The sequence below is a fragment of the Montipora capricornis genome, chromosome 4, assembly GCF_036669925.1.
Source record: "Montipora capricornis isolate CH-2021 chromosome 4, ASM3666992v2, whole genome shotgun sequence".
Taxonomy (NCBI): Eukaryota; Metazoa; Cnidaria; class Anthozoa; order Scleractinia; family Acroporidae; genus Montipora; species Montipora capricornis.
The window spans coordinates 5,912,720-5,938,293 of NC_090886.1; the positions used below are offsets into that span (position 1 = coordinate 5,912,720).

General features: G+C 41.6%; 1 protein-coding gene and 1 long non-coding RNA gene across 3 annotated transcripts in view; one reads left to right on the forward strand and one right to left on the reverse strand.

Annotated features, from left to right (window-relative positions):
• The window catches only part of LOC138045353 (unconventional myosin-XIX-like), a 27,629-nt gene extending 2,150 nt beyond the window's left edge, over positions 1–25,479 (reverse strand). Inside the window, exons 1-24 of one of the 2 annotated variants that reach the window (XM_068891814.1) lie at positions 25,370–25,479; positions 24,765–24,924; positions 23,381–23,434; positions 21,825–21,925; positions 21,273–21,386; positions 21,144–21,196; positions 20,567–20,710; positions 20,384–20,486; positions 19,656–19,713; positions 18,969–19,039; positions 18,789–18,885; positions 16,527–16,692; positions 15,082–15,155; positions 11,109–11,230; positions 9,923–10,033; positions 9,059–9,238; positions 8,556–8,666; positions 8,071–8,142; positions 7,397–7,504; positions 6,146–6,216; positions 5,148–5,466; positions 4,624–4,753; positions 870–1,378; positions 228–308 (exon numbers count right to left, since the gene is read on the reverse strand). In XM_068891814.1, the coding sequence (XP_068747915.1) occupies positions 228–308; positions 870–1,378; positions 4,624–4,753; positions 5,148–5,466; positions 6,146–6,216; positions 7,397–7,504; positions 8,071–8,142; positions 8,556–8,666; positions 9,059–9,238; positions 9,923–10,033; positions 11,109–11,230; positions 15,082–15,155; positions 16,527–16,692; positions 18,789–18,885; positions 18,969–19,039; positions 19,656–19,713; positions 20,384–20,486; positions 20,567–20,710; positions 21,144–21,196; positions 21,273–21,386; positions 21,825–21,925; positions 23,381–23,434; positions 24,765–24,924; positions 25,370–25,375 (3,015 nt within the window). In that variant the 5' untranslated portion in view covers positions 25,376–25,479. Of the gene's footprint in view, positions 1–227; positions 309–869; positions 1,379–4,623; positions 4,754–5,147; positions 5,467–6,145; positions 6,217–7,396; positions 7,505–8,070; positions 8,143–8,555; positions 8,667–9,058; positions 9,239–9,922; positions 10,034–11,108; positions 11,231–15,081; positions 15,156–16,526; positions 16,693–18,788; positions 18,886–18,968; positions 19,040–19,655; positions 19,714–20,383; positions 20,487–20,566; positions 20,711–21,143; positions 21,197–21,272; positions 21,387–21,824; positions 21,926–22,453; positions 22,544–23,380; positions 23,435–24,764; positions 24,925–25,369 lie in introns of those variants that run through there. The other variant, XM_068891815.1, reaches the window with a different exon arrangement.
• On the forward strand, positions 20,710–24,849 carry LOC138045356 (uncharacterized). The gene is made up of 3 exons (XR_011131574.1): positions 20,710–21,217; positions 23,692–23,843; positions 24,730–24,849. It is a non-coding gene; the product is annotated as an uncharacterized lncRNA (long non-coding RNA).
• Positions 25,480–25,574: the final 95 nt, after the last annotated feature.

Below are 25,574 nucleotides of genomic sequence, written 5' to 3' on the forward strand. Positions count from 1 at the left end.
ATGCGGCGTCACGACGTCAGTTTGTTGCTATGGTTTTTTGTCGTCTGCAAAACAAAGGCATTTGATTGGATGAATGGTAATAACTTTTCCATTGGGAAGGGGAGGGGGCAGTGGCCGAAAGGCTGTTCTACAAACAGCTCTTCCCTGTTTGCGAAACAAACCCAGTGTAAATGATGCATTATTGGTTTATGGCATCCTGTCATGGCAATAAAAAACACCCTAGTTACCGTGTTGTTGGTGGTCGCTTGGTGCGGTCTTGTGTGAGCGTGCGGAAGAGGGGTGCCTCTACAGTGAAACACAACTGGAGTCTGAAATAGAAGATTTCGAAAAGTTGAATTGAACTCTCCAACAATACAGCTGGTTAACACAACGAAGTTTTGTGTCTATTTTGTTTGGTTGATTAAAGTAAATGTCAGTTTTCAGTGAGATTTGCAACTTCGAACGCAGGCTCAATTTCTTTTTCTCGTTCAATCTGGACATCAAGGAAAGAAAAGACAGAGAACCTGGGTTCAAGTTTGTAAGCTTCGTCGTGAAAAACATCACAGAAATTAGAATTGATTTTATTCTGCTTTCTGCTTTGTTTTCTCCTCTTGTGGGCATTGAGTCTGTGCACGCGGGTTCTGAGAATTGTTCGACTTAAATAGAGGGAACGCGTCTGATTTGGCATGCATCAGTCGAATTTCCATCATAAAAACTTACTTGGGTTTTGCACTGCGGCATTCACACAATGTAGACTTAACTGAGGTCTTTGACGTCCTCGATACACAGTTCTCTGTTGCACAAACCACCGACTGTTCGAAATTAAGGTTTATAATTTTATAAGGAAAGAAGTTATGTTTGGATTGTTACGGCAATTAAGAAAAAACTACCTTTTCAATTTCTCGTCGTGATAAGATTGCCGACGACCTGTTGGCTGTCTGAATTGTAAAGTTCTGCTTGTTTGCTGAAGACCTCTTCAAGGGAATCTTTGCGGCATTGCAGTTTGCCATTAACACTGCAAGAGGGCTAAAACTGTTATGACCTCTAACAAAGCTGAATGTCATTTGCTTACTAGCAAGAACGGATGAATGTAAAGGATGTGGAGTGAGATTGCCATTTTTCGTCGCCAGTTGGTCAAACCATGAATCCTTCGCAAATGACACAAAATGTGAAGGGGCTTTGTTTCCTTTATTTTCGTCAGCCAAAGAACATCGGGGCGTCTCCAAAGCGCCAGGAGTGCTCTGATTGCCGATGCTGTCGGCCGAGATATCACCAGAAAACTCAACAAAGCGTCGCTGTTCGCGTCGCTTCGTTAAGCAGCATCTGAAATAGTGTTGGATAACTTGAGCCGCTTGTAACCTCTTCTGGTAGTTCCTCTTCGCTATCCATCCTCGCCAAACTGAAAATGAACAAGGATTGTGATGAAAGTTTATTTGTGGTAAACTGGAAGTACAAAATCAGCTTTTTAATCTTATTTATGGCGACGGGGATGGGGGGGGGGGCGGGGTTTCAAAAGTAGCTTAGCTGAAATTTGTTAAAGAAGTAAGAATTGCGAGTAAGTTGTGTTTGTTGGGGACAGCTATTCTTAGAGTTATTTTCATAGAGTTATGTCGTAGAGCTAGAGTTAAGTTTCCAAAAGTCCTGAATTCAAGATTTTGGAAGCCAAAATTCTGAATTCAAGATTTTGGAAGCCAACATTCATAAAAGCTAAACCCACACTTGTTAAGATCTACATTTCCTGCATATCATACACCGGGGAAAAAACATCTTTAATTAGTAAGCATCGACCTTAATTAGTTTTGTTAACCCCTTGTTTACTACGGTTGGCGCAGTCCTTATTACATTAAGTATACTGGCTGATAAGTCACGTTCCGTCCACAAAGTTTGGTACAGCGATTCTGGTTCACCAACCACTGCGATTGGTCGTACATGAATGAATTTGTTCGAGGTCTAACAGCACTGCAATTTGAAAGTCGTCAGCGTAAGCCACGTGACAAGGTGACCGCGCACCGCTGGCTCAGCTGGTTGAGCACCGGACTGTCACGCGGGAGGTCGTGAGTTCAACTCCGGCCGGACTGAGGAGAAAGTGCTCCCTTTGTAATTACATCTGCAAATGGTTAGACTCTCCAGTCTTCTCGGATAAGGACGATAAGCCGAAGGTCCCGTCTCACAACCCTTCAAAGTTCATAATTCTGTGGGACGTAAAAGAACCCGCACACTTGTCGTAAAGAGTAGGGCATGTAGTTCCCGGTGTTGTGGTCTGTCTTCTGTGGTGTATCATGGTTGGGAGGGAAAATAGTCGGAGATATTAGCTACACCAAGCTACTCTAAAAATCCGAGGGTAAATAAAGATATATGATATGATATATATAGGTACACCTTCGGAGTTGGTGTTAAGCTCCTGTTTTCTAGGCGACGCAATTGCGTTCTAAACCTCTATGCGTTACCTGGACCAGGAACGCGAATACGTAAGTCACTCTTTCGATCTCAAGGCACGCTTTTGAAAAACTACACGCTAGAGTACAGCACAATTTAAGAAGAAAACTGTGAAAGTATAAGACTAGTTAAAGCAAGTGAGAAAGTCCAGTAATTTATTGTCTCTCTAGAGTTCCTGCGGTTTAAGCAGAAGGTAAAGTGAAGGCGAGCAAATCCCTGCACTTGGCAGAAGTTCTCCCTTTTACAAGCGGTGGAGAATCCGGGTAACTCTCACCTGGTGTATTCCGTACAAGGCTCGTGTGCATCGAAGATTTCAATTACAGAAGAAACAAAAGAAGGACTGACATAAGCATATAGGATTTAGAGCGATTTTCAATTAAGTGTCGTAAAACCAAAACCAAAGTAATTACTTTAGCCAATCAGAAAGGACGGATACAATCCGGTAAACCAATCAAAACTCAAAGTAATTACACGTAGCCGACACAAAGCGCGGGAAAATGTCCACGCGCGAGCCACGATTGGTTTTGGTTGATTGGTTGAAAAAGTGGCGCAAGAACTTTGAACCAATCACTGAGTGAACTAATCATGAACCAAAGCAATTTGCTAATTACTTTCGACACTCAATTGAAAAGCACTCTAAGGGAATATTGAAATCGGTAATTTATTATCTTTAGTAAAGCTTCAACGTAGAGCGATAAGAATAGCGATGCATGAATAGAATTGTTCCGTGTACCAAAATTGTTACTCGATCTCAAAGCCGTATAAACAACTCCTTCCGATCGGCGCACAGACCCAAACTGATACTTGTAAAAGGGAGGATTTCTGCCTAGGGTAGGGATTAGCTCCTGCTCCTTTTACCTTCTGCTTTTAAAAATCGCAGGAACTCAGAGACCAAAAATTACTGGACCTTCCCACTTGCCTTAATGAGTCTTTTACTTACACAGTTCTCTTCTTATAAAGTTTGCTTTGATCTAGCGTGTTTTTTTTTTTTCAAAAGTATGCCTTGGGATCGAAAGAGTCACTTTCTTATTCGCGCCCCTGGTCCAGATAACACATCGTGATTGGTCAAAGGATAAGAGGCTTAGAATGCAATTGTGTCAACTAGAAAAGAGGAGCTTAACACCAACTCCGAAGGTGTACCTACTGCTGCACGAAACGTGGTTTGCCGAGCTGACGACTTTCAAATTGCAGTGCTGTGAGGCCTCGAACAAATTCATTTAAGACCAATCGCTGGGTAATGTACAAGGACTAAATCGACCGAAGTAAACAAGGGATTTACAAAACTAATTAATGTACCTGGCTGAACAAAGCCCTTAACTTAAGAACGTCAACGCGGGATTAACGGATCAGTACTGTACCGGAGTTTCTACAATTAACAGTGATGATATTACGGGGTCGTTACCTAACAGTACAACAAAAGTTGACCTTTATTTAGAGTTACAGCCTTACAAACGGAAATTGAAGGCTAGTAGGAGTACAGCAGTTGCACGACATCACGTACTAGAATTACTTGTCATCATAGTCCTTTCAGTTTCTTTATAGTTAATTAACTCAGATGGATTAATTCCAAAAAAGAAATATCTACTAGTCAGTCCGGAATGAATTAAATTGCTAACGAGGGTCAGTTTACGCACGAAAGTTTCCGTGAGAGATGTTGGAACACCTTTGTAATTTAGCAATGAGGCGCGTTGTTTACGTGATTTGTGTTTTCTAGTACGTGCATTTTCATATCAAGTTCTTTCTGAATTATCAATCGCACACTAACAAATGTATAGATAACTTCACACTACTGGAAATGAATCCAAAAATAGCAAACGTGCTTCACTCTAAAAAGCTTTGCGCCTTGCAGCATCATTGGTTACGCACAATTAACTTTACCTGAAGCAGCATTTGTTACGCGCAATCAACTTACGACAAATAAATCATTATCACAAGCACATTACTTTGTCATGCGACAAAAGCACTTAAACGCATCTTACCTAATCAAAACAAATACTACTTTCTCGCAATTTTTACTTCTTTAACAAAATTAAAGCCACGTGTCGTCGACTGATCATAAATAGAAAAGATACCATCACGTCATCCTCTTTTTCTGGATACACGATTGAATATGGCCATGGAAGCCGAGAAGAAAACGAGGTTGCAATCTTCAAATCAACACCGTCACCGTTTAATTCTGACGGTGGAACACCGTATGGTACCCCTCACCTGACTGTATTATCACAGCCGCCGCCATTCGTTTCTTTGCCACTTTTCTCTTGTGGCGTCTCCAGCAACTCTGAATTTTTAGCACTGATTTGAGAAGACACTTATTACGAACCTGTTCCAGTTTTTCCATCTAAAAACAGGACAGGGAAAAGACAAGAACAGACTCAACATGAAAAGTTAGTTACATGCCGAAACGAGGTGAAAAAATCATCAAAATGAATTTTTTTCTCTTTCCAAAGGCGTTTCAGTTTTCCGTCCTTTTAGAGACAACTTTTCTGTTAGATGGCAGACAGATAACGTGGACTTTTTTCCGAGATCTCAGAGTAAATTCGGAATATAAAACACCCTGTTTAACATTGAAATATCCTTAAACAGTCTTTCATGAAACTCTTTCCGAGCTTGTGGACAGCTATACTGTCAACGATAAAGAACTGCCAGAAAAAAAATACGATACGTTCACAACTATTTAAAAGTCTACTGATATAAACTCGGCTACAGAATTTAAGGCATTTTGTTCTAATTACCGCGGCTTCTTGGAGAAAAACCTTTGTTCTCCCAACTTTGACACTTTTGCAATTTCTCCTTTGGACATTCTCCTTGCTTTCGTCACTGTCTAGCTTAACAACTTCCACTATCGAACGACAGATTTGCCTCGAGTGGTCATAGCTGCTTCGGTGACGTCGACGAGACCGACGCTTCAGTCGCTCGACCGGCGTACACCGAAAGAAACCGTCGTCTTTCTTCGGAGAGCGAGCCTGGGGAGGAGGCATCTGATTGCACGTTCCCGCGTCGAGGTGTTTCAATGCGAGGCTGTATCGTTTCAGAAATTCTTGATGAGAGAGCCTGAAAATGGAGATGTTTGCGGCTAAGAAACTGAACTAAATGATAAAACAATGGCCAGCATTTAAATACGTTTTGAAATGAGGGAGAAAGCCGAGGTGGACGAAAATACTCGGGACGTGAGCAGGAAACACGACAAACGTATTTAAGGTAACGACATTCACGCGACCTTAACACGAAGGAAATTATCAAAGTTGTTGTCTAAGAGACGTGTTGTTCAGCCTACAGGACAAAGAGGCGATAAGCGCTGAGGCTAGCGATCACCCATTTATTCCCACGTCGACCAGCAGCTTCCGCCAAGATGAAAGGTAGACAGAGGTCTAGGATACTTTTAGACTTGATGTCGAGTTAACTAGTCATCGTTAAGAGCAACACTCTGTTGACAGAGAACTGCTATCTTAACGCTAAACAGCTTACTAGCCTCCCACGAAAACGATCTTGGGGCCTCATAACGCACGCATTCATTTCCCACGTGGGAGAGGAATGTGTGACGGCCACTTGACGAGCAACCAATATATTCCAAATTAGCGACGTAACGCGACTCTCTTACTTCGACGCCCGCTATGTAATTGATTATATAATATAATAGCGTTCCTCTGCACTGAGTTGATTTACGAGTATGAAATCAGTGATCTTTAGAGAGAAACTTTACAGAGTCCAGTGATGTCTGTGTAGTGCTTACCTGATAGGATACCCAGCAGCACTGATTCGAATGGTTTCCAACACACCACAGGCATTCAATTGAGAGAGAACCTAAGGTGAGTCAAAAAATGTTTTTTTAAAAAAATTTCCTGTGATTGCAATAATCATTCAAGCGATCCCCAATACAAGTAAGACTTTAACAAAATGCCTTGCAACTAAAATGTTCCCAGTGGATTCGATTACCGCGCTTACCGCATACGGGGCAGAATTACTGAATGTTGATTGGCTGAGACGGAGGGCATTTTTTTCTTAATCACGTGGGCACTTTTGGTAATCAAGAGGGCACGATTACTTGATCCTGATTGGTTGACAGTTGCTTCTCCAGAGCAAGCGAAGTCACAAGAGAATCTTCTTCATCTTACTCTAAATTTTATTGACAGGTAAAATACAGTTTAATAAAATTAAGCAACATTTCTGTTGACAGCATCGAATTATTGCATTGACCTTTAACCAAATGAAAGCATGTTAAGCTAATTGACATTTGTCGTGGCAAGTTGAACGGGCTTCCCTCAATAATTTTCCCTTCATGCGATAAACATGTAATCGCATTGTGCCCTCGAGCAATTAAGGATTAATTTCAGTTGTATTTTAAAAGTTTTCCAAATTGCCCGAGTCGCGAATTTAGTGAGAACTTTGAAAATATGCGTGAAATTAATCGTTACTTAATTGGCCGCGGGCCCATGCGATTACATATACCAAACAGGAGCGTCTCAGACACATACGAACACAAAGTCCTGTCATGTAATTCTGTCGTCTATCTTACGCAAAGGTTACGGTAACTTTTGTTATTTCAATAATTTGTTATTTATTTGTTTAAGCAGGTTGAAGTTGTGGCAGCTATTCAGCTGATGTGGACCTGCTATACACACCCACCCATATACACACAGAGGACAGCCACAACACCGGGAACTTCATCCCCTACTCTTCTCGAATAGTGTGTGGGTTCTTGAACGTCCCACAGGGAACTAATGAACATGGAAGTTATTTGTGAGACGGGACCTCCTATCGTCCTTATCCGAGAAGACTTGAAATTCTAACCATTTGCGGATGTAATTACAAGGCAGTACTTTCTCCTCAGTTATTTAAAGACCCCGAGTGTTGGTCCGGCCGGAGTCGAACTCACGACCTCCCGCATGGCAGCCCGGTGCTCAATTAACTGAGCCACCGGTGCGCGGTCAGCGGTTGAATGTCGGTTGCTTGTTGACCTGGGCATCACGGAGGCATCACGTACTTGTTTTCTATCAAATATACCAGGTTGGCAGCTGCTGTTGGGTTTGACGCAACGTATGTAATGAACATTTGTAGAGCGCAGTATTGACATCAAACTGTCAAGTGACACCTGTGGTACAAAAGATAAAACGAAAAATCACAACAATAGAAAAATAGAAAACTTAACAGGGATCGGCAAGCGTACCATCCCGCCGTCTGATATAATGCAACAAAGCTATGTTTTACAATAGAGAACATGAATTAACCAAGATCAAATTGACCAAAGAGATGAGAGAGGAACCTCGTGTAAAAAGGCGACAAAAAGCTGTTCGCGTTCTGTCTCTCGATTCCGTGTCCGTAATAGGTTTCGAGTTGCTGTTGTTTCCGAGTTTTTCGGCGGATTGCCAACAAGTTGCGAAAATTTAGCCATTGGGCTTGCCTTTTCTTCTGACAAAGAGAGCTTTCGTATGCATCTTCAAGATGGAGGGATCCCGGTGAATTTCAAAACAAAAAGATGCGATTATAAAATTTATTTTTTTCTGACACAAGCGCTTCCTTTAAAAAAATGTGCAAATAAATTTCATTGCTAGTTTTATGTCCTGTTATTTTAACTTATACTTTCATAGGGAAGGGGGTTTCCTTGAATAAAATAAATTTCTAATGCAATTTACAAGACGTAAATGAAGAAGCACAAACCTTGAACTTGTGAACGACAGTAGCTGTGGCCTGGCGATGCCTTCTGTTATTTCCGGCCTTAGAATTTCCAGCCTATGATAAAGTATTGCCATGCACGTAAAGATAAATTTTAAGTAATTGTTTTATCGGGAGAGTAAATTCTATTGGCTAAGTATATGTCAATATGCGCTTGCTTTTGGGTGGATCTAGCAAATAATCTATCTGGCATTGCAAGACGACCTGGGAAGCTGCTTCTCGTATTCAGGTGCAAAAATATCTTTCTCAGAAAATCGATTCCGTAAAATACTTCTTGGCACGCAGCTGTTCGCATTGAAGGTGACAGACAAGAGGTTTTTAAGCTTATGGATAAAATCGGAGGGATGAACTAAAAAAAGGTCGAAAATGCTTCCTGTATTCCTGCATTCTTCAACGAATTGAACAGTGGTAGTTGCAATCAACTTCAACGCACGTGAACACACGTGCTACACGTGCAAAGCCGAGCTCACCGTTTTTTCAATTTCTTTCTTATCCTCGTTGTTGAAGTCTTGGAAGAGCTCTTGAATCAGTACACTTCTACTGGTCTGTAACAGCTCGACTACTTCAGGAGGAATGAAGTCCTAGGAAGGAACAGAAAACGGAAGGATATAAACTTTATCGTCAACGAATTATCAGCTTTGGACGCTTTCCAATCAACAAAATCCCGATTTGAAATCTAGGAGATTCCATGAGAAGTTCCGCTCGCACAGCCGGAACCCAAGCCACCCAGTGTTTGCATAAGTTTCCCGCCAGTCAGGTAGATGCACGTGAGCATGAAACAATGGGACAACTATTTGGTCCCATGGAAACAGACAGTCCCGTGCGAACGGCCGAACCACTCGATATAGACTATCTTAAAATGTCTTCTGAAGTAAACCAGTTCCATTTAGCCTATAGGCTACGTTCCATGGAAAGCGGCCTATATTGCGTAATTCTGTAATGGAGTAGAATAATCATCAACCAAACTCATTACTTTGTTTTTCTTCACGAGTCCCTCTGCTTGATAAGAGACAGCTCCAGCGAAGTGATGAATGGCAAATTGGTGTGTTTCCTGTTTAAATCTCGGACAAGAAAAATGGCTGTTTTGAGCCAATGATGTTTCCAGGCGAATCATGAAAGACTTCGTGTCTAATTCCCTTTTTAAGCGGCACTCCTGAAAAAAGAGGGAAGACTGTCAAGAATTTCATACCATTGATAATAGCGAAAAAATCGCAGTGGTTCTGTCCTTCAGTGAATACTGAAGTGCGGGTAGCAATCATTACTGTGTATACTTCAAAAAGCATCTCTTTCTCACAGTAATCTGGTTATTCTAAGTAAACTGGTTTTAAAAAATGACGATTATAAACCAGTTTTTATACTTCTATTAGCCTGTGTACAGTCGCCCCTCAGAAGAAATAGGAGGAAGAAGTGTCTGTACACAGGGTGTACTGCGACGGTAGTTCACAGGCCACCCAAGCGTAAAGTGAGACCTTCAAATGTCAATATTCGTGTAGGAGTCCCGATAATAGATTCAACATAATAATGACATAACATAATCAGCCGTAAGTCTCAATAAAATCACGTTACCACATTTGCACTTTTTTAATCGTCACCTTCCTTATTAAACGCGATTTAACCAACTTCTTTGGTTTGCCGTGATTCATTACTAGAGAGGCAAACCGTGAATAAAGAGCTCATTGAGAACATTCAGTCGGTTAACAGGAAAATTTCAACAGGGGTTTTGAAAGAAAAGCAAACATAAAAAATATTAGCTTAGTTTTCTTAGTTAACCGAAAAGTCAACCTTCCATCGCCCATAAAATGTTGAACGACTGATAATTATGCGAAAGTGTGATTACCTCGTTCATCAACGAAAAGACGCTAATCCCTCCTTCTATGAGATGAAGGCATGGCCGATTGTCAACGAAATCCTGAAAATACCACTCTATACCTTCCTTCTGATATTCCTCCTAAAACAGGAACGATCAAACATAATTAAGTTATGCATGCATTGCATGCCAAGTAAACTCCTCTAAGATGAGCCTCGTGGGAAAGGTAAGAGGAATCGTTTCTTTTCCCCAGTCTTTCCTCGGTTCATTTCCAGTTTCCAGTCTCTACCCGCTTTATTTTCTCGCCTCGCTCTTCGCTCTTTCGCTTTTTCTCCTCAGTGGCCAAAATTCCCAGAATTCAAGTGCACCTCATCTGAAATATTCTTTACTGATAAAGATCAATCTGTCTATCTACAGCAATCGCCCGGTCATGGGTTCGAATCCCGTTATTTGCCATATGGCAAATGAGGCGATTGGCAAAGCTGGCGGTTGGCAAGAGGTAACCATGGCAACCTAGCCACGGGTCAACCTCGGTACCTGCCACACTGTCTTTACGGTGGGAAAAACCTTATACTTACCATTTCTTGCCCTCAGGGGAGGGTGGGTGGGTGGGGCAAAAGCGAAAACAAAGGTGGCAAACCCCGAGCAAGAGTGCAAACAACACCGACGGCGCATGCGCAAATGTTAATAACAGCTGACCAGCAGTCCTTTGCAAGTTAACTTTGCTTAGAAATAGCCACATTCAATCCTGGGTTTTTTCAGGCTTGTGGCAACAGAGTAAGTTGCTTATTTAACTACGATGCTATTCCCAACTTTCATTTCAAGTATTCGGCAGTTGAAATAGATGACAAAAAACTCACATATTCTAAACTATAATAGACACCTTACGATCTGCAACGGCGACGACAAAGATAGCCTGCATGCAGGCTCTATTACCAAGCCCTTATGTTTCGACCGCGCGCCATTTTCAACGGAAGAGCCTGCTTGCTGGCTAGAACAAAGACAATGTCAGTGGAATAATCGCCAAAGACTTACGATAGTGCAAAGCTATTTTGCGTGGTGCCGTTTTCGTCGAAGTCGCCTTCGAAGGTCCGCGTCATAAGCCTCCGACCAGATCCAAAAATTGCGCCGATTCAATCCCGAAGCAATGCAGATTTTTTTAGGCGAAAAAATGGGAGGTTAGTTGCACTTTAAGGAATTAAAACCAGTCACGTACCTGCTGCGTCATCATAAAGTGGTACACAAAATGCTGCTGTAGCTTTTCGTTGGCGTAATTTATACAAAGCTGTTCAAGACTGTTTGAGTGAAAGTTTTCAAAGCCATAGATGTCGAGAAGACCTAGAAAAGAACGAACAAAACAGGCCAGTTTTGAAAATTCTGCAAGAATGTCTATGGGTCTTTTTCACATGGCGACCATTTTGATTTTGCTTTGCGGCCCGTGAACTCGCTTCCAAACATATCAAATAGAGGTTCGGGGTACGATCTCTATTAGGGAGCTTTAGCAACGACGACGCGACGGGAACGGCAACGAGAACGTCTTGTAAAAACATAAACTCACATTCTTGCGATCACTTCGCAACTGTTCCAAGCTTTTTAATATGACATAGGTGTGGCAGTCCCTCAGGAATGAACCCGGTATCAGCGGCACTTTATTTAGGGGAGAAAAATGAAAATTTATCTTCCGGTGCTAACGTTCTCCATAACACTTCAAACTTGGTTATTTCACGTTGTTGCTTTGCTGACGATGGCAAAGAAATTGACAAAAATGACAAACGCACGCGCAGGGCGTGCAAAGCTATTGTTTTTTCCCACTGAATATGCAAATTTGTGACGTTCTCGTTGCCGTCGCCGTTGTCGTTGCTAAAGCTCCCTATTAGAAACCACGACGGCTACGGCGACGAAAATGTCACTTCAAAATATAAGTTTGAGCTATTCTAAGCATTTCATGATTATTCCATCGTGTTTACATTATACAATATGGGCGAAGTATGCTACAACCAGATTGGTGTGTACGGATTTGAAGCAAAGAGAGAGAAGGAAAGATTCACTGTAGTTTGTCCATGTTGTCGTCAAACCCTTAAATTTGGTCATTTCACGTAGTACTTTTGACGAGTACGGGAGAGAACTGTTCAAAAATGCGTGCCGCACGTGCAGCACGATCATTTTTTCCTCTTTTAACCAATATTAGTATAAATACACAGGTGATTATACAAAATAGCGCGCTCTCATTGGCTCGCTATCTCGGATTATCAGACGATAATCACCTAGACGGACAAAATGGCCGCCAGTAGTCGTTTTGCCACTGTAAGTGAAGGTGATTTCGCGTTGAAATGTGTTTTTTTCCTCTTATTTTGAAATAATCACCTGTGTATTTATACTAAAACAATTATTCGCCTCAGGCTCAGTGATTATCGGTGAACATTCACATCGACGTCGTCTCGGTGAATATTCACTTCGCCTTCGGCGAATAATTGTTAAATATTACTTCTATTTGGCGTTGTCGTTGCCGTAGCCGTCATTGTGGGGAGTTTTCTTTTTAAGCAAAGACGACGGCTACGGCTACGGCAACGCCACGAAGCAAGAATTTTATTGGTTAAAGAAGGAAAAATACTCGTGCTGCACGTGCAACACGAATTTCCGTGCATTTCTCTGCCGTACTCCACAAAACAACAACGTGAAATCACCAAATTTTAGGTTTTGATGACAACGTGAGCATATAACACAGAGAGATTAGAGAGATTAAGCATGACGTTTACGCCAAACGGCAAACGTCGGAGTGAAATTAGGGTTTTGCCAAAGATGGAAGAACCCTGCTTGATATTAGCTCATTTCTGTTCTGTTGGCTCCATAATTATATCAAGCAACTTCTCAAAGGAACGAGACAAGTTAAAATGAGATAATTTTCACGCTTTTATGACAAGCAGGAGCCTCCCGTTTCCCGTTGGTCGTAAACGTCATGCTTAATCTCTCTAACGAAACAGTCATTTTCTGTTTTGACTTTAAAACCGTTCGTATCCATTCAGTTACAGGGTAGTTCGCCTGTATTGTACAAGGTGAACAAGACGGAATAATCGCGAAATACTTGCGATAGCGCTAAGTTATATTTTGGACTGGCGTTTTTGTTGCCGTAGCCGTCGTCTTTGCTTCAACTCCCTTGTCTCTTAAGGCCGATACATACGAGGGAGCTTGCTCCTAAAACACGCTCCCGAAACACGCTCCCGGGTAAGTACCCCAACCAGTACACACGAAGGACACGACGAGGGAGCTGAATGATGAAACAACCCGATTGGGGCATGGGAACTTTGAAAGTGAGTTCGCAATGAGTTGTGGATGAAAAAAAAAAAGCCAATTTGATTCGCCAACTGGAGACACGTCATGTCACGGCAAGTAAATTTGAGTACACACCAGGGAGCTTGCTCCTGAAACAGACTCGTGCAACAGATTTGCCCCTGGAGCTTGCTCTCTCATATCAAACCAGTTTGATATGAGGTCCGAGCAAAACTCGGGAGCAAAAGTTTTGTTGCGCAACATATTTTTTCGCTAGAAATCGTTGGTGCAGACGAGGGAGCTTTGCTCCGGGAGCGTGTTGCAGGAGCGTGCTGCGGGAGCAAGCTCCCTCGTGTGTACAGACCTTTAAACTCCCTACGTCCGCCGGGTGACAAAGGTCAATTGTCTTACATAACGCAATCAAGCAGCAGTACGGTCGCTTTTTGAGATTGTGAGGCTGACAGACAAAAGAAACGCCTCGCCTCATAATTGTAAACGCCCATGCATAGCACATAATCAAAATGTATTTCTTACGTACAATTAGTGTGGCAGTCTTGTGTTGCATTTCAAACTGAAACAAGCTTAAAGAGAAGCTGAGGGTTTGTTAATTCATTGTACACTGCTTCGTCAACTTCAAATGTGAAAATTCATCGTCCCGTGCTCACGTTTTGTACAAAATTGTGAAGGACACGAGCGCTGGACAATAAATGTTCAAAATCTGTACGCTGCTGACTCGTTCATACCAGGATAAGTCTGGAAAGGTGACCCACATTTTAAGAGCAGAACACCATGGAATTATTGCTCAGCGCCAAGTTCAATGCTACCTTCGATGTTAAGAGTGACGACCTCGTATATAGTCGTCGTCGCTGCATTAGGGAGCTTAAGATCTACGACGACGACGTCGACGAAAACGCCACAAAACAATGATATCATTGGTTAAAAGCACATAAATAATCGTGCTGCACGTGCAGCACAGATTTTAGCTCATATTTTTGCGGTTCTCTGCGTGACGACGACGTGAAATCACTAAGTTTTAGGTTTTGACGACAACGTGAGCATGCAACAGAAAATCTTTCATTTTCTATTTTCAGTCTGAAACCGCTCGTACCAATTTATTTTTAGGATACTTCGCCCACATTGTACGAAGAGAACGTGATGGAATAATCGCGAAAGACTTTTACTAGAGCGAAGTTCTATTTTGAGGTGACGTTTTCGTCGACGTCGCCGTCGTAGATCTTACGGTCCCTAATAACTCTGGTGTAACGCGATAACCTGCGATCAGGCGTACTTTTCTTTACGACACAAGATGACAAGTAGGGAGGGAGGTCATGATCGCAGGTTAACGTAACGAGGGCGCTCACGACCCAATCCATCTTTCAGTGCCCTGAATCAAATTTGTCATACTACAGAACGTTCCCGGCATAATCTCCGCGGAAATTCGCCGGTTTTAGAGAAACAGCTAAGTGAAATTGCGAACAATAGACTATTGTTCGCAATTTCGCTTAGCTGTTTCTCGAATCCCGTTCTGAAACACCAACTCTGAACAGTAGCGAACCATTTCCTTAGGCTTATACGGGGATTCATCTCGTGGACAGTAGACACCTGAACTGGCTATGCTGTTCAGAGTTGTTGATCCAGAACGGGAAAGGCTGCATGCACGACTGTACAACCTGCAATGGCCTCACCAAAATAGCACAGCACCAGCACTACTCTCTGGCAGTTTAAGCAACACGTTCATCCAACTCTTAAATACAAAAATGCTCTAATAAGCCAGGTGATTTGCTTAAAAAGCACTTGGGGCATTCAGCCATGCATGCTACCCTCCTGAACTCGAAAACAGGTGGCAACCAAGCCGCCAAGGACGACCACACATTAAATTACAAAGTCCATGCTTTTTAGAGAGTGTCTAGTTAATATCTTACCAATAAATGAGTACTTAGAATCAGAGGGCGCTCTGATCGAAGCGTTTATAAAGTCAACGATCCAGTCAAACAATCTGTGAAGAGTTAAGCGCCATTAGATTACCTGAAGAAATTTACGTTCTACACTTTTGTTACATTCTTAGATAGTTAACAACTATTTACCGAAATGGAGTTCGCGCCCGGGAGTTCGCGGCGAAGTAAATATCCCCCTCTCTGAGCCACCGACACTTAGGTGGATAGTTGTTTTAATATATACTAAAACAGTGAGATAATATACAGTAGCACAAAAAGATGATTTTAACTCATTCATTCCCGAAACGAGTACAATATTCTCGGGCGCAAATCCCGCGCGAGTTGAAACATAGTGAATCGATGTTGAATGAGTTTAAAAGCGTTTAAACTTTGTTTCAACATCCATTCAACATTTCTTTTGTTATTGCGAATGTTGAATGAAGTTGAGGCCGTTTGCCCTCATCTTTCAACATTGTTGAGCATGCGCGTGCGCACTAATCGGTCTCTCAATGACGTACACAGCCTCCGTTACCCTTGCCCAGCGGAACGGGCGCGGCAGGCTCTGGAATAATCCAAAACCGGAACCAGAAAACTCTGGTTCCGGTTGAATAACTGCGCGCGCGAGAGAGGAGTTCACCTTGCCATGACAGCGCTTACTTTTCACTCGCCAGACAGTACACACGAGTATAAACACATCTCCTAATACACTCGAGACATTTAAACTGCGGAAAATAAGAAACTAACGAGATACATTTTATCAATCAAAACAGATTTCAGTATCTGGTGTCACGCAAGTGACAATTGCTGTATCTACAAAAACAAAAACGTTACGGAACTGGCAAGTTGTGAAACGATTTATTTCTAGATCATCTTCAACTTCTTATACATAAAAATCCAATAGAAATCACGATTTTTGAGTTTAGAATACGACAATTGAAAATGGCAGGAAATAAAACCGTTTTTCAACAGCCAATCAAATAGGGCCTTTTTTTGGATTCAACCAGAGTCTCTCTTTCCCGACCGCTGACCAAGGGAACGATGACTCTGGGAACGAGAGTGTGACGTATCCACGTCCATATCCATAGTAACAACCGCGGCGGGGGCAGCCTGGGACTGAATACCAGGCCTCTCGTAAAGCTTTGTCGAATCAAATGTTGATGGGCTGAAACCGTTTGCCCACAAAACGTGTCCCCGAAACTAACGTCCTCAAGTAAACAGAAACAGCTGCATTTAACACAACCAAAAAAATAACGCTAGTAGCCCTCACACCAACCTTTACTGTCGGAAACAGGTAGAAAAAAAGGTGTCAAAACTGGGCCTGCATCTTATTACTCGTACTTCTGCATGGACATAAGTGTAGTTCCTAATTCTTGTATTGTTTGTGTTGTAAAAGGGGCAAGACAATCGACCACCCGGCGGTCTTAGGGTCTTACCTGGAGTAAATCAATTTAGCCATACAATCTCTTCTTTCAGCGCATTCAGAAGCTGAACATGGCTTCGTGAATTGTTCTCTTGTTGAACCTGTTGTTATTCTCCTTGAACATAAGCACTTTTTAAACAACTCATCTTCAACTTGCAGTAACTCACAAGCGCTGAGAGCTAACACGGGAAGAGAGCAATGACAAGAATAAGACAATTATTTCTATTGCCAAAAGAATCTCCGTAAATGTTCAAGTGAACATAGAGCGGTTTCCAATTGAGTGTCGAAAGTAATTTGCGAGTTACTTTAGTTTTGCATTACTTCACTCAGTGATTGTTTCAAAGTTCTCGCGCCACTTTCTCAACCAATCAGAAGTGAAACCAAAACCAATCGTGGCTCGCGCGTGCAGATTTTCCCGCGTTTTGGGTCGGCTACGTGTACTTACTTCGAGTTTTGATTGGTTTACCGGATTGTCTCCGTCCTTTTTGATTGGCCAAAGTAATAACTTTGGTTTTGGTTTTATTGCACTCGATTGAAACTCACTCCAGATAATTCTTGAATTCCTTGTAATGTCTTTTCTTTTCCAAAGCGGAGCCGACAAGGAAGTTATAAGTTGAAAATAAAATGTTCACGAATAAAAGGTAATTCGACCGCTTGAAAAATGTTTGAAATTGGGCAGATGACGGATTCCGTTTCCCAACTTATTTAAAGATTTGAAGCCAATTTGTTTGTCTTCTACCTGCAATATACACAACTACAACAAAGTTGAATACGTTCATTCCCTAATCTCTATCATATAAACACCCCATGAAAAGTACAACTACTATTTCGGAAGGGATCTTTTATCCAATGGAAGATTTGAGGCAGATCCACTTTGATATAATTGCCGCCGCAGTGAGTGAGCCTAACGCGAACGAACGAGGCAGCTCTCTAATCGGGAGAAGAACACATTTTTCTTCGAAACGCAAGGGTTTTTATGGGCTACTACGTGGTGAAAGCCTCGCACAAAACGTCCCGAGAGCTGTCTTAAAACTTACGTTAGCTTTTATGCATGTTTAGGATACTTTCTTTATTCTTATTAGGCCTAAACAAAAGTTTAAGACAGCTCTCGGGACGTTTTGTGCGCTCTCGTTTTGTGCGAGGCCGGATTGTGGTCAAAGGCACAAGGAATTGTGGTTATGCGCGAATGGAGGAATTAAGATGCGCAGTATGGATCTCGTCACACAGAAGATCAGAGTCAGCTCTGCCTCGTATCCTAAAAATTTAAATAGTTTACACTGTCACACAACAAAAAATAAATAAATTCGAAATCGTTCAGTGAAAAAGGCCAAGAACTGGGCATGTTGTAGGAAACAAATCTTTTAACCACCTCTCCAATTCTGTGGTCTGTGCGGTACATCGTTTCCGAGTTACTTGTCGAAGTGTGTGATGTAACTTTATTTACAGTTTGTATGGAGGCGCCACGTGGTAATCACGTGGTAATCAACCAAATTATCTGGAGTTCACTTTGCGATGAAAGCGCTTACTTTTCGCTCATGAGATAAAATACATGTGTATGAACACATCTACTAATGTACTTGAAAGGTTAAAACTGCTGAGATTCATAGGGACAGACTTTTTTTTTTTAACCAAATAGCTTTGTATCATGGTACCACGCAAGGTGACAATTCAGAAATTCAAGATGCTGTATTTTCGAAACGCCACGGAACTGAAACTTGAAAAAAAGATTTATTTCTAGCTCACCTTCAATTTTCTTTATATAAAAATTAAGCAGACCTTGTGATTTTGGTTTTAGAACTTGATGACGTCACTGTGGAAACCATTTATTGGTTCTTTCTCATTCTCTCGTGTGGAGTCTAGAAGGAGGTTCTCTTGGGTGTCCAGTTTTGTACCGTCCCTGCTCAACACCTATAAAAATCTCCCTTTAGACTGCAAAACAGTCGTGTTTTTTGCGAACGCGAGCGACGCGGTCAATATTCGAACGAAAGGTCTGGAGCGAGTGTAGAAACGGCGAGGGAGAATGGTAACCCTACGGGCGTGGGAGGTTCGCGCGTTTCACACGCGAGGATCACGCTTACGGCGCTTCGCGCCTTCTGAAAAGGGAAGAAAACGACTGTTTTGCAGTCTAATCTCCCTTTACTTCCACGCATGAACAGTCGTTAAATTACCGCAAGCATTATTGAACATTTCCCTTTCCCTCGGGAGCGTTTCTACCATTTAGGTAAACTAGTTTGTGCTCTTATTCCAGGCGACACTAACATGAGTTTCTACCAACCTTTACAATCAACTCCAAAAGTGCTGCAGTTTTCTCTTATTACCGCATTTTCCTCTAGAAATTGAACTTGGCAAAGCTCTAGAATTCCAGCCAGAACCTGCAATACAATGAAATAATAAAATTTCCGCTTCAGGCGAAAAGATGTTGGAACAGCAATTTTTGACAATACACCGACTTTACCTTAAATATTTCAGATTGTAGATGATTACCGATTCCTACGTGTTCCAAAGCTTGTTTTGTTTTCTCCAGAGCTGAAAACAAGAAATTCATCCGTGAGCGATAACAGGCAAACGTTTTTTTGTCACATGCTTACACTACCATTAGGATGAAACAGGAAGTTTACTGTCAGTTATGGCAAACAACAATGATCTCGTGGAGGGACGGGCTAAATCAATGCAAAAGAGTAGTTTTCATTTGAGAACATTCAAGGAATTTTTGGGTCTTTAAATTGCGCTTTAGGCAGCGTTTACACGAACGCAGTTTATTTGTGACCGCACCGTTTTCGATGCGCTTGCGCCTTCTGTTTACAAGACAACGATCGAGTCCGCTGGCGAAACCCGGGTCGATTTCAAAATGCTGTCAAAAGTGGAGCGTTTTCAAAACGATACTGTTTCATCTGTCGTGTAAACAGCGAAACCGCATCGATTTGAATAAGGTTACCATTCTGGCGCGAAATATGCTTTTTTCGATTTAAAATGGTGAATTTAGCTCGTAGTCTGATTTTCTAGCGAAAACGGTTCCGTGTAAACACTTCCAAATCGCATCGATTGTGACACGGTTTCGAAGTCGTGAAACCGTGTCAATGTGAGACCGTGTTCGTGTAAGCGCTGCCTTAAAGAACCCAGCAACGAAAAGTGTTATTCTTACCCCCAAAAGAAGATTCATCGTCCCTTAACTTTCCTATTTGGCCTTCTTGATTAGCAATCTGATGAAAAAAATGAACAATTTTTCAGAAACTGTGGTGAAACCCGTCCGACCGTGACGAAAAATAGTCAGTCGCTTCGATCGACGTCGAAAATTCAACCGGCGATCACACCTTTCTCAAGCGGCGATTTTCAACGGCAGCCGGCCTTTAGCGACATCCCTGGGGCCTTCACTTAACATCCAAAGCCAATTCGACAGTATCTAAGTACGAATGCACCCGGAAAAAAAGGAAGATCGGTCGCCCGGTTCAACCAAGTCGCTCAGTATTTAGTTCTAGTCGGGGAACCCGGTGCCTTAGTCCCGACCCAGATTTCCGATTTGTTTTCCTCTAAGTGGTTTTTGTCTAGCCTCCCTGGCACTTCCATACTGTTGCAACGTTCTTTCGAACTGCGTTTCTGTACTTCTAAGTTAGCCATTTTTTGTATCTCAAAGTTCTATCAGTTATTTCAGAGTTGAATAAATGCATGGATATAGTGTCGTTTGACCGACCCTTGTCCAATATTCTCAAAGGAATTGTTGTCTACCTTGCTGTGTGCGTTTAGGTTTGTGAGTGGTTGGAGTGGTTTAGCGCAGAAATGGCGTTTGTGCGTCAGCGTTCTCTATTTTAGCCAAACCCTTATTGTGCTGGACTCTTTGAGAATGAAGGAATAGCTTAGAAACTACGATGTTACCTGTTCAAAAATGTGGAATTTTCTTTCTCCTTGAGCTTGATGAACAACTCTCGTTTTCTCCAGTAGATAAGTGTTTATCGTTGCGCCAACAATTTTTTGACTCCTGAGACAAATTTACAAATTATCCAGTGAGGGTTATGTTCTTTACTCCTAAAAGGCAGAAGGAAAAATTAACTGTCTCACCGATCATACTGGAGTTGGATAAACTTGCCAAATCGACTGCTGTTTTTGTTCTTTGCGGTCTGAGCGTTGCCAAAAGCTTCGAGAATCGGACTGGAATCAAGGATCCGTTTCTCTATCTTGTTCACTGTGTGGTTTTCCTCTGTTCTGTAAATAATAGGATCAACACTTTGTAGAAACACTGAAATGAACGCCAAATGTGAAACTACGACTGATTTTCCTATTTTAGAAAGCAGGTCTTTCGACAGATTTTTACATGTAAGGTCATAATATTATTGCAACGATTCAAGCCTCGAAAAGGCCCCGGTTTGAAGATTCACAGAAACTTACGTCCGAAAAGTTTCGGAACTTACGAGAAACTGGTCCCAGCTTTTCTACTGCAGCGCGTACGCCGATACTGCTAGCACAAGGGTTTATAGACTAAAACGGGGTTGTTTGAACAGACTGTCGACTCAAGGCTCTTACAATCCAAAGATTTTCCGCATAAAAAAATCTGCTAGTCACGTGGAATGGAGAGTGCGAAGACAAAATTCCAAAATTGGTGCGTGGCCTTATTGTAAACTCGAACAACCACCTATACCTGGTTTCAGCTGTTTCTGTCAGAAAGCGCATCAAACGTCGAGTTGTCCAAGTCTGTAAGGAATAAGTTTAGAGGTAAGAAATCCATATGCCAATAATACTCTCCCACCCAACCCCTCCGTATACTAACCTTTCCTGCTCCACTTTCGCCGCTGATGACGATGGACTGGTTTCTTGTGTCCAGATCTCGTTCGAGGTCACAGAAAGCTTTCCGACCAACAGCAAATATGTGGGGAGGGTGTTCCTATTAAACCAGGAGAAAAGCCGCATAGACAAAAAAATGGAACAATCTATGATTAAGAAACTTCTGTCAGATAACTGCCAAAACCAGAGATAGCAAAAAAAAATTTAAAGAAAAGAACTGTTGGGAAAACGAAAATTTAAGTAAATTTTGGCACTCAGTCACTGAAAAATTAGAAAATCTTAAATCAACTCTGTACCCCTCCCCTCTACATTCCTGATAAGAGAAGAGTGAATAACAGCGAGGGGTGGAAAAAATTACGACCAGAAATTGTGGTTTGAATGACATGAATCTCAAAAATAATGCAACTAGCTGAGAGCCTCAAATCATGTTCCTTCTCTCAAAACTCATCTTCCAATTTGGTAATCACCACCTACATATCAGGCTTGAAAAAGGTCACTCGAAAGAGGTGTCTGTGTAAAGAAGGATTTTCTTTTCAACCTTTACTTCAGTTGGAGCAATTGTTCTGTATTTGTGTAGAATTGCTTCATCATAAAGTTCTGCTACATCTTGGAATGGATTAACTGCGATGAGAGGAACACCTATGATGGAAAATGAAGAGTTTTTAAGATATTGATTTAAGAACACTATCTGTCAGTGAATAAAGGGTAATAGAGCTGGACTCAGTTTCTCTTGAATGAAGTTATGAATGTTCTTGCTTCCCACTTCCCACCTCCTCATGACATGCAAAAGCCCATTGCAGAGATGCACTATCAGCATGTCACTGGTACCCTGATTTACACCTTGGCAGAGAGAAAGATTGTTGAGCTGCAATGCCTTTTGTTAACCGAAACATGGTGGCACATTCAGACTATGAACCATTTCTTTGAAGCCCATGATCCATGTTCCAGATTCTCAGGGTTCTTGTTAAGAGCCGGTAACCGGTTATTTTTACCGGCTGTTCAAGTAAATGTTACCGGCTGTTTCACTGAAATATTTACCGAAATTATCCAATGAATGTTCGTCTGTTCAGAGGTGAAATTACATTGCGTTTATGGGAAAATATTGCTTTCCCCCTCCAACCAATCCTGTGAAGATATCTGGCACATGTTATCGCTTCGAAAACATACCATTTGTTACAGCAATGCAGCTTGATTTTGCCCACTCATCCCTCGAAACGATGTCCGCCATGTTTCCTTCCCATTCCTCCCGCGACCAGGGGAAACCCCCCATAACCATTATGAAAAAGTAAGAAGTAAAGTAAAGTAACCATATTTAACGTCGGTAACTCGTAACAGTAATTCAACTGACAAAAGTTCGACGGTGCGTTCATTTTACTCCCCCCTCTCCATCAGTGCTCCGTTTTACGGGTATTAAAAGCTACTTAGCTACACGGAAAGGAAAGAAGTCTAAACAAGGATGCAAGATCCGGGAATCGAACTCAGGACCTCTTGCACCGAGGCCGCGCACTAACCGACTGTGGCATTCTTCCTCCTTACTAAACGTTTACAACATGGCATCCACGCGTGGAAAACGACAGAAAGGTCTTTCGGAGTTTAGTTTTCAACCAAAGCGTCAGAAAAGCGGTGGTGCGTGAAAATCAATGAAATAGCATAACCTACTTTCCTTTTGCTGGGTATTAAATTCATTTAGCAGGCGCTGGCACGCGACAGCGATCGATACGAACGTCAAGTTAAGACTTGAGCTCGCTAGCCCGTGTAGGGGTAGGTAACAAAGTTACCTGCTATTTTTGGTTTTTTACCTACTGTGCAAAAACTTAGCAAGAACCCTGGATTCTTGAACAAAGGAGTGGTTAATTGGTTAGGATTCCAGTATTTTAATCTAATAAAAGATCCTAGTTTGGCCTACAGAGTTGTTTCTAAATGGTTCTCAAGTTTCATCTGCTCATTTGGACTTCTAAATAGCTCCCACAAATTTGCCAGTCCACATAAATCATGACATTTCACATATTATGTTCCATTAGTGGCTCTGGCACAATACCCCAGCATAAAAGTGGTTCAGGTCATACAATCAATATTATTTTGGCTAATTCATACCTGCCCATGAATAGAGGGTCTTTACTTGAAAACGAGCTTCAATTACATTTAGCACTGAAAATCAAATTCAAAGCATATCAAACATTTTACCATCATATGAAACAGACAAAAAACCTCTCACAGTAACTGAATTTGGCAGGGGAAAAGATAAAAAATTAAAATAAAGAGGCTCCTTTTGAAAACCACTAATTCCAATAGTTTGAGGGCTAATGATATAGACCCCCACTGAATGAGTTGCTACCAACCATTGAAAGAGGATAACTCATCAAAAATGTTATACATGTAGTTGCTGATAGCACTTATTTATCCAGTGAATTGGTGGACAGCCCATTCCACAGTTTAACCCTTTGACGTCCAAACCTGCCTAAACCAGCCAGACTTAGTATTTTACTCTGTCTAACGCCAGATGATTTTACTCGTCAATGGGGAACCCCAGGGAGTCAATGGGTTAAAGTACCAAAAGGTAAGAGAATGCTCAGTGATTTATCCTGTAGATTAGTGCTATCCACGTTGTGAGAAACTGAGTAGTCAACCATTCCCTGTTTGCAGGTCTCTTTTCTTCTTCATTTGCTGGGCTGACGAGTACGAGAAAAGACACCTCTGCCATGGATCGAAACTCACTTTGATCCACCCGCCATCCACAACCTTGGACGGCACTCTTCAAACCGCATGCTCCATGATATGTTTGCTGACTGTGACTTGAGCGCGCAGTGTCTCAGGCATTCCTTTAGAGAAATTCTGCTGGTGTTAAGTGAGTCTACACAACATGAAGTATCGCATGAAGATTTGGTCGCTAAGAAACTGCCGCGCATGCTCAACACTATAAGTTTCGACCCATAGCAGATGTCTCTTTTCTCATACTCGTCAGCCCAGCGAACATAAAAGAAACGAGAGCTATGGTAGCAGGGAAAGTCAACCAGTGTCTTGTACATATACAGTTTAGTGTTCTTCATGTTCATTGCTTTATACCTAACATTTTGAGTTGGGATTTAAGCAGGCTTGACCCATGGGGCCAAGAGCACATACTGTAACTTTCCAACAAATGTGTCCAGGATTAGATGTCTGGACATAGGTTCCCTTGTTGGTTGAGTTTGCATTCTATTTGTTTCTCATCTCCAATCCAAGACGTTTTCCTCTGAGTAATCTCCACTTTTCCCTCGAATTAAAGACCAATATATAATTTTATCTTCCTTGACTTCGGTAAAAGTAAAGTCTTAGTAAGTAAATTTATTAGAAGACCATTGTGCTTGATTATATACCAGTAAGCTTAAGATTGCTTTACTCTTATCATTATTATTTATACAGCTATGCACTTGTGTAGCGTAATGTGAGAATGTTTTCATCAACAGGAACAACAAAGAGAACATTGCAGGAAGAATCAAACCTGTGTCTTCATTCAAAGGACTTAGAGATGTCAGGTCATCAGTAGCTTCAACATCAAATATGTTCTCCTTTTTATGTTTACTGAGTGAAATCTCGACATCAGAAGAAATTGATCCCTTCCTTTTGCGTGCATTTTGGGTGATAGTTGCATTCTCTAAAACCTAGAAAATTGTGGACAGATCGTGATCGAAGTAACATTTTTCTTGCAAACTTTAAGGAATCACAATATATTAAAAAGAATTAAAGATTTAACCATACAATGTGAATGATATGCTGTCAGCAAAGGATCATTCGAGTTAAACCATTGAATTGATACGAACAACTGTGAGATTTAACAAAATTTCTAAAATCTTTCAGCACCTCCGTGATCACCGCATGTAAAAAATCTTTCGGAAACGTTTTACGACTTTTCCAACTCTTAAATGGAATGAATCATTTAGAAACCCGTCTTTGTAATATGTGAGGCAATCGAATCGTTAATTCTGAAATACCGAAATAAGGTAAAGTACTTTAATAGACGGTTCCTGTCGAGCTCGAGGCCAATTCAATCACATTACAACCAGATCAGTTCATCTTTCTTTGTCAGATATTATAACAGATACTCACCCCCATTTATTCATCTGCTGATCGGCAAATAACGAAGTAAACACAGCTGGTTAGGGAAACAAATCAAACATTTGTGTTTAACCCCATTCAAATTTCGAACTGAATATATATCACGAACTTTGATTGGCTAAGGTGTGTAAGCCAGGGTACTGCAACAACTTTAACCAGCGGCTAACTTCAAAAGTGTATACGTTTCACGTCCCAT